The sequence below is a fragment of the Delphinus delphis genome, chromosome 13 (genome assembly GCF_949987515.2).
Source record: "Delphinus delphis chromosome 13, mDelDel1.2, whole genome shotgun sequence".
NCBI lineage: Eukaryota > Metazoa > Chordata > Mammalia > Artiodactyla > Delphinidae > Delphinus > Delphinus delphis.
In genome coordinates this window covers 40,087,391-40,104,845 of record NC_082695.1, presented here as the reverse complement: position 1 = coordinate 40,104,845, position 17,455 = coordinate 40,087,391, and the positions used below count along the sequence as shown (strand labels likewise).

The following is a 17,455-nucleotide window of genomic DNA, read 5'->3' as shown; positions in this document are numbered from 1 at the left end:
TACCTCTACCACCTGCACTCGCCCATGATGCAGCCGGTCTGGCCGGGGGTCATTCGGCCCCTCATAGATGACGGACATGTGCTGACCCTGTTTAAAGAAACACATGAATGTGTTAGTGGCTTGGATGGGATATTTTGAGGTTTATGACTGATCTAGGAACAGACGTCTATGGATCTGCATTACGTGAGATGCCTGATTCTAAAAGAGTAGCTGCAAAATGAACTGACTGGCAAAAGGAGCAGTAACGTGGAAATGGAATAATAAGCCCTAACACGGTTCATTTTCACAAATAGGAAACGAGGAAAATTCTCTTGACTGAAAGTGGCTTAAAAAGATGGAAACAGTTTTTTTTAAAAAATGATGCTTTGTAGTCAATGCATGAGGTGCTGGTTTCCTTACTGCCTACAGGACCGCATGGGTAGCGAGAAAGTGCTTTGGGGGTGGGTTAGTGGGGAGGGCGGGGAGGGTAGAAGGTTGGCGAGGCTGCCTGTGCAGCCTGCATAGATAGGGAGCAGCAGAGCTGGCATATGGGGGAGGAATTAGCCCTGCAGCCCATACCCTGCAGGACCCTGCTCACTTAGCCTCCGCACCCCCGTCCCCATTACGGTGGCTCTCGAGGGTCCAATGGGAGGGTCAGCACCCACAAGCAGCACTCTCACTCCACACCCACACACACAAGTACAGCTTTTCTGTCGTAGCACCAAACCCCAAAGGGTTTCATTCATTAGAGCCAGTTTTCAGGAAGAAAAGCATTATCTGCGATCACTAATTGAAAACCTTAATCTAAGAAACGTGCCCATAGGCTTTTAACTTCAGTGGTTTGGAGCAAAGCAGCGGAGTAAATGTTTCATGAGCCTAAATTACTTTCCATGTTTGAAGATAAATTAAGAAGAAATTTTGGTCATTACTTCTCCATGAATTCCAACAGTCTGCATTAAAATACAGGCATACTAATGGCCTGAGTTTGAGATGCTCTGCAAAAATAATGAAGCTGAAATACAACATGTCATAACAGTATTCTTATCATGGAACTATTTTTCCATAGACTATAACTCTGAAATCTTGAGTGCTTCCTTTTCAAGCTGTTTTGCAAAGGTTCCTTTGAGAACCTTTTAAAACAACAGTTCAATACACTTGGGTACCAGTAGAAACAAAACACAACACGGCCGCGCCTGAACACAAAAAGCTACCAGAATGCGAGGCCCTCATCTGGGATGAGGCACGTGGGATTTTCCAGTCCCCTCTTATACCGTGAATGACACAGGAAAACCCTTCAGGAAGCTGGAATTGCAGCGCATTAATTATAGCACAAGTTCAGGCTACGGCACCTCACCCCATGTGCGAGGTTCTGTACGTTGTAGGGGATTCAATGCAGGATGCAATATCACCCCTTACCTCAAGATTTTCCAGACTGCAGTTCTGGACTGTGTGCCCAGCACATAGAACCGAAGGGGCTCCCCACCGTCTACCTCAGGCCAAATTCCTCATCATGGCATTAAACACCCCCCTTCCTACACTTCCGGCCTTGTTTTCAATGGCCCAGCACGTGCTGATAACACAGCCCACTTGGACTGCTCACCCCTGGGGCGCTGCTCCTCTGCCTAGGTTCAGCTTACTCTCTGCCAGGGAAGGGGAAGGGTGTTTCTCCTCTCACGCTCATTCTTAAAGGCGTGGCTCAAAACTAACCTTTTCCATGAAGTCTTCTGAGGGCACCAACTACATAAGCCCCCACTTGGACTCCAGCTCCCACAGAGTCTTGTCTGGACTCAAAGGCTTACTGTTCAGTGGACTGTAGGTCTTTGGTCATTTCTTTCATCTCCCCTCCTGGTTACACTTTATTTTTTTTTTGGTACGCGGGCCTCTCACTGCTGTGGCCTCTCCCGTTGCGGAGCACAGGCTCTGAACGCGCAGGCTCAGCGGCCATGGCTCACGGGCCCAGCCGCTCCACAGCACGTGGGATCTTCCCGGACCGGGGCACGAACCCGTGTCCCCTGCATCGGCAGGCGGACTCTCAACCACTGCACCACCAGGAAAGCCCCTGGTTACACTTTTTTTTGAGGACAGGGATTACCTGTCCTTTACGAGCCCAGCAATGTGACTTTGCAAACAGGGAGGTCTCAAAAATGTCAGACAAAATTGAAAGATAGAAACATAAAACAAGTTTATGATGAGGCAGTGATTGTGAGACGCCAAGTGAGAGATGGTTAAGTTCTTTGCAAGGGAAGAAAAGAGAAACCATTTGGGGCTGGGATGGTCAGGGACCAAGGACCCTGAGGAGGTGCTACATGCTCTAAACTTCCCTTTGAGTTTCTACAAAATATTGGAAATGACTTAATCCAAACTTTCTGTAGGCCACTTATCAAGATGTCCTAAAATTGGATTGGCACCAATTGCAACCGCCACTTTCTGCTACTTGGGTCGTGTTCTGACACCTACGGTGAGCTGCACATCTGGCTTCTTTTCCAGAAGAACCATGTCACCAGGCAGTCCGAAGGACTTCATTTGGTAGGTGAGGTAGCCACCATATGAGGAAACCTGAAATTGAAATAGTAGGATTAATAGCACAAGCATTAAAAGAGAACATGGCAACATTAACTCATCTACGAAGTATACTGGCACATAGATCTGGAAAGATACACAATCAGCCTGTTAACAGTGGTCATTTCTACTGAGTGGAATTGAAGATGGCATTTTAACTTTCTACTTTCTGCCATTTTATATCAATTAAAATGTTCAACGTGAACATGATTGAGTTTTACAAGCAAGAAGATACTTCTGTTAAAAAGAAAAATAGTCACGCAGAAACAAATAAGATCCTTTTATTCTAGATGATGACTAAACCAAAATGTCTATTTAATCCACGGCTATTCTAAGAAATCTAGGCCGTTGCTTTCCTATTTAATGGAGAGACTTGGTTAACATCTATCAGTTACAAAATGAACCTCTAAAAATAAATTGTCAAAAAAAAAAAACTTCCCGGGCTTCCCTGGTGGCGCAGTGGTTGAGAGTCCGCCTGCCGATGCAGGGGACACGGGTTCGTGCCCCGGTCCGGGAAGATCCCACATGCCGCTGAGCGGCTGGGCCCGGGAGCCATGGCCGCTGGGCCTGCGCGTCCGGAGCCTGTGCTCCGCAACGGGAGAGGCCAGAACAGTGAGAGGCCTGCGTACCATAAAACAAAACAAAACAAAAAAACAGCTTCCCCGGAGGGCACATGGTGCATATTTCCTAAGTGATTCTGCATTCTCCTAGATGCATAAGCCATGTCCGCCTGTACCACCAGGTATACGGGCCTCCTCTCAGTGCTGCCTCCGCAGCATGCCGGTGGTGGAAACATGGAGGTGAATGATCATGGGTTTTTTAGACAGCGACTTCACCTCTGGTCCTGATATCTCCCACCCTTAAAGTAAAAACTGATCAAGAAGGAAGGAGTGACCGAAGGATGGAAATCAGAGGCAACATCATCTCAGGGAAGGCAGACAAAATACCCTTATTGGAGATGCACATAATCTGGTGCAGGGAGGAGGGGCAGCCCTGCAGGGCCCCCAATCCACTGAAGTGCTTCCCTAGAAGCTACAGCCTACACAGCTTCACAGAGTTATGACCTTAGAATCTGGAAGTATTCCGAGGTCACATCTTGAATCATCTTATTGAGATTAAGTTTTGCCTTTCTGATGGACTGAGGAGGTTAAAGATATGTCTACGTATCCTTTGATATTCTTGCTTTCAAGAGGTGGAGCTTAATTCTCCTCCCGGAGTGTGAGCTGGGCTTTGTGACTGGGTTCTAACGAACAAAATATGTTAGAAGTGACGGTGTGTCATTTCTGAAATTAGGTTACAAAAACGTTGCTCTCCCTCCCTGTCTCTTTCTCTCTCCTCTCCCCTCCCACCCACCTCTTTCTCTCTCCCTCATTTGCTTTGGAGGAAGCCAGCTGCCATGTCATGAGGACCCTCAGGCAGCCTGCGGTGGGCCTCATGTGAATAGGAACTGAAGCCTCTGACCACCAGCCAGCAAGGAACACTGGCCTGCTGACAACCACGCCGGTGAGCTTGGAAGTGGATCCTCCAGTCCCAGATGCCTGCAGCCCTGGCTGACATCTTGACCACAACCGCATGAACGACCCTGGGCCATCCACTCCTGGATTCCTGATCCATGGAAACTGGGCAAGAAAATGACGGTCTGTTGCTTTAAGCTTCCAAGTTTGTGGGTCATTTGTTAGCCAGGACTAGATGACCAGTAAGTACAGGGCTCGCCATGTGGACGTGAAGAGGCATATCACATGAGGGAGAAGTGGGGTTATATGAGAGGAGCAACATTCCCCATACTCAGAGGTCAAAATCCATAGTCCTTCAACCTGAAGACAGAATCAGAGAGCTCAGGCTGACAAGGGACGAGTATTTAGTCATTGTAGATGTGAGACTACGGCATGGCCTGGGCTGGGCTCTGTGAAATCCACCCTTTCTTCAAAGCTCTATCCTGGGCCACCAGGCGCATATATCACCTGAGGATGTTTCTACTTCTGTCCATATAAATGAGTGTAGGTGGTCAGGTCCTGGAATAATAACTTACGCAGCAAAGGAAAAGCAACTCCTTTATAAGCTCCCCAAGGAGCGTCTAACCACACGTGACTCCCAGTCTCCCAGTTTATCCCTCTTCTCCCCCTTCCCCCCTTGGTAACCATAAGTTTGTTTTTTACATCTGTGACATATACACACTACTACGTATAAAATAGATAACGAATAAGGACTTACTGTACAGCACAGGGAACTCTACTCAATACTCTGTAATGACCTTTATGGGAAAAGGATCTAAAGAAAGAGTGGTATATGTAAATGTATGACTGATCCACTCTGCTGTACACCTGAAACTAACACAACATTGTCAATCAACTATACTCCAATAAAAACTTTAAAAAAAGAAATAAAATGTATTCATGACCACACGTGACTCTACTAATGAAAGCCGTGCTGTCACTGGATCCTGTGCCTCTTTTAATAAACTCATGAGTCACTTCTCAGCTTTTGTTTTCCTGACAAGGGGCCCTTCTTCTGCTTTAAAACAAAGCATTCTCAGCATTGGCATTTAAAAGCATACGTGTGCCATTCGCGGCAGATATTATTTAAATGGTTACTTCCCCAGAGGAAATTTCTTTGGCATTAAGTGAAAATCAGGAAGAACCTGGTGCAGGATTTCCTTTGTTGGTCAGCAACTATGTGGGCCCCTGAGGCCCATACACCCTCAGCCTCTCCATCTTCTGCATTTGTGATTAACCGAAGTTCTTCAGTTTTAGTAACCTGAACTTCCAGAACCTTCCTTCCAGACATCCAGTAGATGGTGCCCGTGCAGTGATGGAGGAGGTCCAGCAAGAGCGTGGGAGAACAGCAGGACTTGGTTACCTTGTCCCCCAAGTAGGAAGCAGGGGCGACCCACGACGCACTGTGAACCGTTGAGGGCAGCTCCTGGAGGTCAGCCACCACGCTGCTGCTGCCCGGGTTGAAGGAGATGGGGATGTCCACTCCGTCCGCCGTCTCCAGGCGCCAGCCCATCATATCCACAAACTGAAACACAGAGGCAATGGATGGAAACGTGTACCCATGGCATCTTTGACGATGGCTGAATTATGCAGAGTAAAAAGAGCTGTGGGGCAGCCACCTTACTTCAAAGGCTTCCCTCCGGTATCTCCTCTCGTGTCTGACTCCAGTGAGGGAGCCCACTCCCACTCAGCCCCCACCTGACCTATCACAACTAGGAATTCTCAAAGGGTAGCGACCAGACGCACGTGGGACTTATCCTTGTAGCCCAGCACGCATCCTGGTTCCTGACATTTAGTAGGTGTTCAAAAAATATTCAAATAATACACAAATAAGGGTGTGAATAATAACTAGGACTGTGGGCACATTTTAATGGTGAGCTCCTTAGAAAATGTGATGTGGAATACAGTGGACTGCTGTCATTATTTTTCTCTAAATGGAGCGTCAAAATTATTATTATTTTAAAATATTTATTTACTTATTGGGCTGTGTTGGGTCTTAAGTTGCGGCAGGCAGGATCTTTAGTTGCAGCATGAGAACTCTTAGTTGTGGCATGTGGGATCTAGTCCCCTGACCAGGGATTGAACCCAGGCCCCCTGCATTGGGAGCACGGAGTCTTAGCCACTGGACCGCCAGGGAAGTCCCAAGGAGCATCAAAATTAAATATTCCCCAGATCACAAAGGAAGCCAGGAGTTAAACTATGAGGGGAAGAAAAAGAAGGAACTGACAAGACATAGAGTCAGAATAATGCTTCTGGGTTCCCCTGAGGGTAAGAAGAGGAGACTTCAGGGTGGATTTACAAACTAATTTTTTTTTTTCCCCATTACAAGCCTGCATTCCTTTCAGGAGACAGGCAGTAAAATAGAGAAAATAGTCTTTCTTTGAATACTTGCTGGACGTTAAGACATGTCACACAAGAAAGCAATCATGAGACTAATGTTTCATGGAATCATGAAGGCAACAAAAGTTTTAGTTTCCTGGAGTTAATTTTTTTTAATTAATTTATTTATTCATTTATTTTTGGCTGCTTTGGGTCTTCATTGCTGCGCGCTGGCTTTCTATAGTTGCAGCGAGCCGGGGGCTACTCGTTGCTCTGCAGCATGTGGGATCTTCCCGGACCAGGGCTCGAACCCGTGTCCGCTGCATTGGCAGGCAGATTCCCAACCACCGCGCCACCAGGGAAGCCCCTCCTGGAGTTAATTTTAAAACAGGTGAGAAGGAAAGTAAAACAGGAAGATAAGCAGATAAGAAGAAATGAGGGGCAGGAACAACTAACTCCATTTATTTAATGAGTTTTTATTGAGCATCTACTACGTTCCAGATCCTGCTCAAGGCACTGGGATTGTATCAAGGAGCTTACATGTGAGTGGTGGAGAAAATAGATACATAATAGACAACCTTTAGAACTGTGATACACGCTATGAAGTACACAGAGAAGGGTGAAACCACAGAGTGAGGGATGGCGTCTCTAAGCACTTGAGCAGAGAGCTGATGAACTGAGGGACATGAGGACATCTGGGGACAGAACACTGCAGGCTGAGGACCAGCGAGCACAATGCTTAACATTCTAACCAAGCAAGATGCTAAAAAACTCCACAACCCTTCACGTTTCATGCCAGTGCATTACTTCCTCATTTGGAAGTACTAAATAAAAACAAAAGGAGTCTAATGCCCTGCCCACCTTAGCTCTCCTCTTATGTGAGCTGTGACAACGATGACTGACTCCGAAACAAAAGCAGCTGGTACAACCTTTGGGGTTCGCTGGGTCCAGGTAGAATGACCCTTCCTGACACACGTTACATTCTGTACCTTCCACATTTTCCTATTGAAGAAAAACATGAGACAAGAGGTCATTCCTTCTAAAGGTTCTCTGATTGAAGAGATCTAAGTGCACAAATTAAGTATCAACCTAAGATGACAGAACATGGATGCTAACAAAGCATCCAAAGTTACATGGCTGTTCAGCTTTTTACCACATTAATTATTTACACTTTTTTTTTTTTTTTGCGGTACGCGGGCCTCTCACTGCTGTGGCCTCTCCCATTGCGGAGCACAGGCTCCGGACGCGCAGGCTCAGCGGCCACGGCTCACGGGCCCAGCCGCTCCGTGGCACGTGGGATCTTCCCGGACCGGGGCACGAACCCGTGTCCCCTGCATCGGCAGGCGGACTCTCAACCACTGCGCCAGCAGGGAAGCCCCTCACATTAATTATTTAAACTTTTATACCATGTACAAATGGAAGAGAGGATTTCCTAAATTTCATAAGATGCCCTTTGGCAACGTGGAGGTAGAGAAAGAGCACCAGAAGGATTCACGATATGGGGGAAGGGGTTCATCCCACTTACTACCGCTTTAGAACATCCACTGGGACTCGGGGGCTCTCCTACACCCTGCAGAATGCCTTGGAGCAGAGATGATTAACCTGGGGTGCATGGGGCAGGAATAGGCTTCAGGGGAACCCATATACCTCTTGAAACTATAGACAAACGTGTGTGTCGATTTTTCTGAAGACAGTATATATCTGTCATCAGATTCTTAAGGAGGTCTGTGGCCTCTTCAAAGGACAAGAGCAGTGACGGGGTGTGGGGGGAGGTCTTCGTTTCTAACTATTTCTATCCAATGAGAATGACTAGAAAGTGCTATAGTCATTATGGAAATCTATCTTGGGTCAATCCCATTTCCCACCTATTTTTATACAATGACTCAGCATGAAGACCCTCCACAATGGTCAGTGGCCAACGTCCCCAGCGTTGCACATTCCGTCTTACCTTGCAGAGGCAAGACCCTGTCCCCAGGTCACAGCCTGCTGGCTCAGTTCCATCTCTGTTGCATTGGCAGGGGAGGCACTCAGGGAAGCGGTAGAAGCCGGAAGCACACCGGTCACACTGCCGCCCTGTGATTCTGGGCTTGCATCTGTACTTAAGCAAAGGAAGCAAACGTCCTCGTCATCTTTCTACACACGCTTCTAAAGCCGACCTGCACTGCCGCAAGGCAGCTGCTGTATGAAGCCAGTTAAATAGACACAGGGCCTGTCCACGGGGTGCTAGCGTCCAAGGCAGAATGGAGAGAAGCGGATACAAGGCACTCACACAAAATAGCTCAAGGTGACCGTCATCCTGATGATGAAAGGGGTCAAAAGATACACACTTCCAGTTATAAAATGAACAGGTCCTGGGATGTCATGTACAGCATGGTGACTATAGTTAATAACACTGCATTGCATATTTGAAAGTTGGTAAGAGAGTAAATCTTAAAAATACTTCTCATGAGAAAAAAAAATTTGTAACTATGTACGGTGACGGGTGCTAACTAGACTTACCGTGGTGATCATTTCACAATGTACGCAAATAGCGAATTATTATGTATACACCTGAAACTAATATAATGTTACATGTCAGTTATACCTTAATTAAAAAAAGAACAATGACCATCATTGATGTGATTCCAAGGGCCAGGCTTGGTACTAGGCTCTGGGGTGCACAGAAGGACATAGTCCCTGGGCCTGAGAGCTCTTAAGTGTTGAGATGGAAATGTGAACGATATACACACAGGATCTAAACAGGGGTTAGAGGGCCAGCTCGGACCCAGCATCCCTGGGGGAGGTGATGCCTGAGCTGAGTGTAAAAGTCCAAGTGTCCCGGGTTAGGGGGTGGGGCAGGCATTCCAGACAGCAGGAACAGGAGGACACCGCTTGGCACGTGCAGAGAACACAGCGGGTGCTCCTGGAGCAGGGGTATGAGCAGGGATGCTGAACCACGAGCCTGGAGAGGCGGGAGGGGGCCGGCTCATGTGGACGGAGGTGCTGGCCATTGTGACACTGTCCGGGGCCCTGGAGCGTGGGGCTGAGCTCTGCACACTGAAGGCGGACTGGCTGGAGTTTCACCCCAGCTCTCACGTGTATTAGAGACAGCGTCTCAGCAAGTTATCCAACTTCTCAAGGCCTTGCTTTCTCGTCTGAGGGAGACGGGAAGCAGTAGCCGCTGCCTCCCAGGACCACCGTCATCTTGGAAAGCTTTCAGAGAGGAAGGAGGGCAGCTGGCTGTGTGTGAAGGACTGAGCTGAGATCGGTTCCACAGCAGGTAGATGAGGGGGCCGAACGAGGGCAGAGGTTCTCAGTATGGATGGGGGGATGGGTTCCAAACTATCTTAGGGGGAGGATGCTGGGGCTCATCGTGCTCTGGGCGAGGCGACAGAAGGCAAGGAGGACCCTCAGTGGTCTGGCTGGACAGTGGAGCAGGGAGGGAGGCGGGCAACGGCCTGTGTGGGGCTGGGCTCCTAGGAGGCTCCAGGGAGCTCTGAGCACAAGCGTGGCTGAGAAAACACTAGCGGCTTCTCAGGGCTGAGAAGCCCAACACCCGAGACGTGAGGAGAGGAAGAGGCAGCTTGGTCACTGAGCTCCACAGCTGAAGCCTGATGGATCTGCATACTGATTTTTTCTTGTGGGTCCAAAGAAAGTATTTGGAAATCTGCTTTCTATTAGACTGTTAGGAGCACAATCTGATTTGAAATATTTTATCGTTAACTTGCTACCAAATGTAAGCTATCACCTATCTCACTCGAGGATAATGAAGATATGGTATCTATATACAATGGAATACTACTCAGCCATAAAAAGGAATGAAATCTTGTCATCTGCAGCAACACGGATGGACTTGGAGAGCGTTCTGCTAAGTGAAATAAGTCAGACAGAGAAATGCAAATACTGTATCATCTCACTTATATATGGAATCTAAAAAATACAACAAACTAGTGAATATAACAAAAAAGCAGCAGACTCCCAGATATAGAGAACAAACTGGTGGCTATCAGTGGGGAGAGGGAAGTGGGGGAGGAAGTGGTACAAACTATTATGTATAAAATAAGCTGTAAGGATATATCGTACAACACCAATATTTTATAGTAACTGTGAGTGGAGTATAACCTTTAAAAATTGGGAATCACTATATTGTACACCTGTAGTTTATATAATATCGTGCATCAACTATACTTCAATTAAAAAAATAATCTCACCCCAGGGACCATCCCCAAAAAAGACAAATATAACTTTATATCCCAGTAAGTTTGCCTTTGGCAAATATCTGCTTATAATTATAAGCATTCTGTACGTGTTTAAGTACACAAACTTGGGACCAGGTGGCCTAGGTTCGAATCCCAACTCTGCTACTTACAGGAAGCTCGAGCAATTAATCTCTTTACAACTGACGTTCCTCATCTGTAAGAGTAGCTCATAATACCCACTTCATAGGATTACCGTGAGAATGTAATAAACATCTAAAAACCTTAGAAGAGTGCCGTGCACATGTAAGTATTTGCTATCATTACTCCTGTTACGGTATCAGCTAAGGGGAGCAGATGTGTTTCCCTTTATCCCACTCACCACAGATAAAAAGACAAAATCACTTTTACCTGCAAGGCCTGCTGACAGGTCAAATGTCATTCAGCACAGCCCCACCCCCTCGTCTCCCTCCCTACCTGATACCTGCAGGGACTGTTTCCGTGAGGAAGAAAAGTATTCTCCAAATCACACCTCTAGTGCTTTAGGTGGTAGGTGGAAGGTGGAAGCAGTCTGCTTGGAGCGATTGCTGCAGACTCGGGACTGCAAACTCTGGAAGAGGTCAGGGACCCTCTGGGAAGCTGGAGGACCTATGGGCCATCTCAGAAAAGTACTTCCACCCACTCACAGGTTACATCACCTCTCTCTCTCTCTCTTTCTCCCTCTCTCTCTCTAGCACACACAATTTGGTTCCTAGGCCCAGGTTAATAACAACCTACTCTCTTCTTGTGAATCCCAAACTAAATGCAATCACGGGCCAGCAGAAAATTGACTGTTCCCAGATGACTCCCTATTTCTGGAGCACAAGAACTCTGGTGGGTGAGAGATGGGAAGGGAGAGTACATAGAACCCCTCCAAATAAAATTGTCTGGAAGAAGAAACCTAGACCAGAGGAGGAACTTTGGCAATGACCCGACTCAGCCTGGGCGTTCCCTGCTCTTCCCACCGGCAGTGAGGAAGAGGATGCTGTGCTCAGGGCTCTTGTCACAAAGTCCCATCCAGGCAGCTTGTCGTCCTGAAGTCCAGGACGCTTCTTTTAGCAAACACTCAGGGCTGCTGGCCAACAGGTGCATTCACGGAAGGCTGGTGCCCACGAGCCTCTCACACCCTGAGTGCCTCCGGGGGACAAGTGACCCTGAGCGTTGACCTGGACCCGGGCCTTGAAGGTGAGGACAGGCAGACGGGAGCCTCTTTCTTATATTTTTACTTCACTGGAAAAGAAAGGAAGGGGAGTATTCTGCAGGGTGGACAGCTGCGCAAGCCGCTTGTCGAGACCAGGAGAAACGTCTGCCTGTTTACTTCAGGGCGTCCGTGGGATGACGTGGTGGGAGGGACAGCTGGGCAGAGAGGGTGTAACCGCGTCGGTAACATGGGATGAAGCGCTGAGCCTCACTCAGCGCGTAGGTAGCAGCCGAGCACAGGAGAGTGGATAGAAAAAAGCAAAAAGCTGAACAGAGTGATAGCAGCAGTGGCCTGGGAGCTGAACCCCAGGACCCCGGGTGGGACTGATGGGCAAGGGCTCACCACAACATGGAAAATACGATGTCTGGATTCTGTGTAATGCCACGCCGAGAGCAATGAACACGTGAATCCCGCGCAAAAGCAGGCAACCGAAGGAGCTCTGTGTGGTGCCAAGACAACAGGGAATAAAAAGGAAACTTCCTCCTCGAAGTCTGGCTGAATGTCTTTTAAAAACGACCTAAAGTCAGCCTGACCTTGCACACTCCTCCAGGGAGACGCTGTGCTACCGGAGGAGCTGTCCTTCCTGCAATGGCAGGAAGGTTCCAGTTGCTGCTGCCAGGAGGTGCAGAGTGGCATCACTGAGGATGCGGGTCAAGTGAAGTCATCTCCACGGCAACGAGCTCAGGGCCAAACATTATGAAATGACACCTGCAAGTGTGTGGGTGCTCGTGTGTCTCACAGGTCACCGGAAAGTCGGGCATTAGGGTGAACTCTACCCTTTGCTCATTAAATACCACGGATCCCTTAATATTGCATTCCATTCAAGTCCAGTTTTAAACTAGAATCCAAAGTCTACCTTACATTCATTCATTTATTCATCCTATAATTACTGAGTGCCTTCTATTGATATATACACATCCTCGGTTTAGGGGACATGGGAGGGAGGGGAAGAAGTAGAATAAGCCTGTCTTGACCTTCGCGCATTTTCACTGAGGACATGGGACATAGAGATGCAGAAAGTAAGGTAATCACGTGAGAGATGCGATGGCTAAGCTTAGAACTAGCTTTTGGCAATGAGATGACAAGGGTAGCTCTGTGGGCTTGCAGTGGCTTCATGCCTTCTTTGCATTTGTACCTTTCATACAGAATCCTTGAAGGATGTGGATAATTTGGGGGTAACAGAAGAGGGGAAAGGAGAGCTGATAACTGAACTGAGGCAAATAGTGTTTAGAGAAAGCGAGAAAAACCAGAGAAGCTGAAAAAAGGCTTAAGTTAGGTGAGTGGGGGCCAGATCACCACGGAAAGCTGGTCTTTATTTTCTCAGACGATGGAGACTTGAGCAAGGTTCTTACGCAAAGAGTCATGTGATGGACGTGGTACCGGTCAGAGCCACTTCCGCCCCCCAGCGGCCTGCACACAATATGGCGCTCATTATGCTGCACTGTCATTATTGATGAGTAGAGGGTCCCCTACCAGACCATGACCTCTCGTTAGCAGGTATGTGTGCCTTTGGCACGAAGCACAGCACCCAGACTGGAGTAGGCGCTGGATATGGTTTGAGTCATAAAACCTACTAACTGACGAAACAGAATTTAAAGCCCGAAACAAAAACAAAACATCACAGGGACTGAAGAAAATGTTTCATCCTAGTTTTTAAAAAACCCCACACACCAAGAAGATGAAATCATAGACACGTGCATGTATCAACATTCTCTATGCACTAATCAAAAAATGACGGAGAAAATCGATTTTTAAATCCCAGTATAATTGTGTACTAGCATATTCCCCTTCAATTAGGGAGAAAAGAAGGAAGGAAGGAAGGAAGGAAGGAAAGGTGAAGGGAGGAAGGAAGGAAGAAAGGAAGCCAGGAAAAGGAAGGTCAATCCGGAGACTGTCAGGATCACTCACACAGGAAGTGGTCACAAAGGACCTCACCAGGCGGAAGTACCTGCAGGGGGCCATCGAAGGAAGGGGGACAATACACACTTTGTTAGAAGTTGACACCTGATTGACTGTAGGAAAAAGGAATTGACTCTAAGGTGATGCTGAGATTTCAGGCTTTGGGGACCAGGAGGAGGCTGTCACCAATATGTAGAATTTTTTAAAAAACATTCAAAGAGAGGAATGGCCTGAAAGGCAAGACAATGGCAAGGGTTTCAGATATGGAATCAGTGTAGAGTTTAGGAGCTGAGAGGGCCCTTAAAGATCAGCTAATCTAACACTTCATTATACATGTGAGGGGACAGGAGCTCAGAGGTCAGGGGACTTGTCCGCCAAGGCCCCCCCTAAGGAAAACCAATAGGGGAACCCAGGTAGAACTGATTTTCAACGAATGTGGGATAAGACAGCCGTCAGGGATCAGAACTGGATCCGGGAATCATCAAGGGTCGGGTGGTTGAAGCCAGGAGAATGGGTGGGGCTTCAGGAGGACAAAGTATAAAGGGCAGAAGGCAGACAGCCAAGCGCCTCGCAAATAATAACAACAGCTAATACTGGGTGCAAGTGTGTGTCAGGTACTATTCTAAGGGTTTTCACACAGGATATTTAACCCTCTAGAGAACTTTAAAAGGTAGGTGCCTCTGGGACAGAGGAAACGTAAGTGAGAACTCTGAGCTCTGTCCGTCCCCATCCGCCCTGCTCACCGCTGTGTCCCAGCACCTGCCTGCACGCCGTCTGGAATTTACCATTCCTATTATTTGATGAGCTGCCTCAAAGGGATTGCTTCTCCAGGTTGTTAGGGCTTGTGGATTTCTGCCGACCTGGAAGTACTCCTGTTCCCAGAATGCCAAGTCTACGACCTTTTCTGGTATTTCGTTTCTCCATCTAACACATTTAGTAAATCTGTGAGACTGGCTGAGATCAGGGTCCCCCCAAATGGCTTTCCTTTTGCTGCTGCTCTTCTGAAAAGGCACGTTTGCACATGTGGTTTCACTGGACGTCCAGGTGAACTGCCATCTCCTATAACCGATCTTAAAATGTCTTGAAAGTCATCGACGTGACGATAGTCTTTTAAAGCAGTGATTCCCAGCATCTGTGTATCTGATTGATAAAATCTTCTGAGGTTAGCCTAGCTCTTTCGTTTGTTCAAAGAATCTGATGGCACAGTCATCCACTATTAAAAGCAGATGCAAATGTACTTTTTCATTGCTATTATATCTGATTCAATTACTGTGATGCTATAAAAAAATGAAATTTTGATCAATGTAAGCATCTTTAAGACCACAATCCCGAGAGAGTTGTCCCAAACAATGGACTTTTTATCATTTATACAATATACTTCTGTAATATTTTCCATGATACAATCAGAGATTGAAGAAGAAATAGAATCAGAGTTTTAAATTTAGGTGGGAAGTTGGAGATGATTGTACCAAGCTTCATTTTATAGATTAGGAAGCTGAGACCAAGGAAGGCAAAGCAACTTGCCCAGAGTCTCCTGGCTAGTTCATGACAAAGATAAGCAAGGGGCTTCCCTGGTGGCGCAGTGGTTGAGAGTCCGCCTGCCGATGCAGGGGACACGGGTTCGTGCCCCGGTCCGGGAAGATCCCACATACCATGGAGCAGCTGGGCCCGTGAGCCATGGCCGCTGAGCCTGCGCGTCCAGAGCCTGTGCTCCGCAACGGGAGAGGCCACAACAGTGAGAGGCCCGCGTACCGCAAAAAAAAAAAAAAAAAGATAAGCAAGAACTCAATCTTATGGCTCCAATTGAATTTACTTCCCATTGTGTCTAAAATTACAGCACTAGTTTCAATTAAGAACAAACTGAGTATTGTGGATTGCTGCAATTATTTCTGTAATTCATTTGAAAGGAGATTAATATTTATAACAGTTCGATTTCCCTTTAGTATGATAAACGTTAACACCTCTAAATAGTCAAATAAAATTTGAAAATTCAAATTTCTCAGCTTTGTGATTGGTGATAACTTGTACAACTGTAAGAGAGTCTGTTGTATCACTGAGAAAGGATATGTTCTTCTTTTTATTGCAAGTTCCAGGTTTCTTTGATTACTTCTTTTACTTGAATGTTAGGTTCCTCTAAACACATTCTTCATTTTCATTAGGATATTTTCAGGGGCAGCGGGGAGCATTCTTTCCTCTAATATTTTCTAAAGAAATAATCCTTTAGGCAATCAAAAGCTTTTTTGGCATCAACGCTGGAATTGTCATGGGTAATTTGTGCAATTTACAGTCATGTAATAAACTGAAGTTTTTCTTACATTATCTGCCAAGGCCCTTTCATGACAAATCCACTTTGATCATGGAAAGATGTGTCATCCCATTAGGTGATTACAGCCTTTTTGGTAATGTCAGGATAAATAATTTCACATCTTGGTTTGGTCAATGAGATTCCATTCCTGTTGATGTTCCCTCGGGTGTGGGCAAAACTACTATACAACATGTCCTCAGTCCTGAGTTAGGAATTTTCTAGTCTACTAAACTGTCTTTGGCCAGTGAAGGTTTGTTAAGTTCTCCTTAGAATTTGTACCTAACATCCTGTGGTAAATCTCTCTCTCGTAGATGGTGCCTTAACTGACTTTTACAGTTTTTAATGCGTTCTCAGTTTCCTTTCTCTGTGGTGGCAGCATTGAGAGACTGTGTGTGAGGTCCTGTTTGCAGCAACTTCTTCTGCTGGCCATCCACATCCTTTTAAAACTCTCCCACTGGTTCTCAGACAGTGAATTCTCCTGCTTCTCTTCCTGCCTGAAAACTGCTTCTCCACCTCCTTGGCTCCTTTGCCTCCTATGATTAAACATAGGGACCCCCTCCAGGACCCACACCTGTTTTCCCTCCTGTGTGTCCACACCTTCTCCTTGGGGTCCTCTCTCACTCTAACCCATGTACATGGTTCCCCAACCTCTACCCCCAGCCCCAAACTCTTCACGTGGGTGATCTGTTTTCAAAAGAAAATCTGAAGTAGCCACTATGGAAAAACAGAACTTTCTTGGACTTGTTGGCACTTATTTTGCGGCTTAGTAAGTTTTTATTTTTAATTAAATATGGAGGCACTGGAATGTTTTCAGTATTTAGGGCTCTGAGTGTCTTCATGCAGCTGTGATTGGAGCCACTACAGAGTCTTGGGCTTCGTCCTCTGCCAGGATTCCATCCCCCAATAACTGTTCCACGTCCCCCTGTTTATCTCCTCTCCTGTTCCTCCGTCTAGTTTTTTTCTTTATTTTTCCCAAGGTTATGCATTGCGCATTCTGCTGTTCAAACGGAACCTTGTTCTTTCAGCCTTTCTTATATCCGGATTCCCAGCCCCTTGAGTCAGCAAAGGATTTTAATGCTAAGACCTCCCTCTCTGCTTACCCCCCTTATTTGTCAGACTATTCTTTCCTCTGAAGGATCATGCAAACCCATTCCACATAAAGATGTTAGATTCTTTCCTTAGACTTGTTTTTCAAATATACGAAAAGGAATATTATTCCTAGTTCAATCTGTTTCCCTTTTTATAACACCCTGGATTTCCTTTTCTGAAGCCAGTTCTAATTCTACAGTTTCTTTAGGTCTGGTCTCTCACTTCTTCTACAAAGTTGATTGGGTCATGACTGGCACATCTAGGTCCTTTGAGCTTCCCACTTATCCATCTTCTACAGCCACAAGACAGCAAGCAACTCCTGGGCACAGTGCACCTTTTTGTTCTGTAGCATCCCTGCAGGTCCTGGTAGAAGCCTGTGCTTCCACACTAAGTGCCC

General features: G+C 46.7%; 1 protein-coding gene across 1 annotated transcript in view; it reads right to left on the bottom strand.

Annotated features, from left to right (window-relative positions):
* Positions 1 to 17,455, bottom strand: part of LAMA3 (laminin subunit alpha 3) — a 241,905-nt gene that overhangs the window by 81,441 nt on the left and 143,009 nt on the right. The window contains exons 33-37 of the mRNA XM_060028799.1: positions 8,299 to 8,443; positions 7,212 to 7,352; positions 5,395 to 5,556; positions 2,437 to 2,535; positions 4 to 87 (exon numbers count right to left, since the gene is read on the bottom strand). Of these exons, the coding sequence (XP_059884782.1) occupies positions 4 to 87; positions 2,437 to 2,535; positions 5,395 to 5,556; positions 7,212 to 7,352; positions 8,299 to 8,443 (631 nt within the window). The remainder of the gene's footprint in view (positions 1 to 3; positions 88 to 2,436; positions 2,536 to 5,394; positions 5,557 to 7,211; positions 7,353 to 8,298; positions 8,444 to 17,455) is intronic.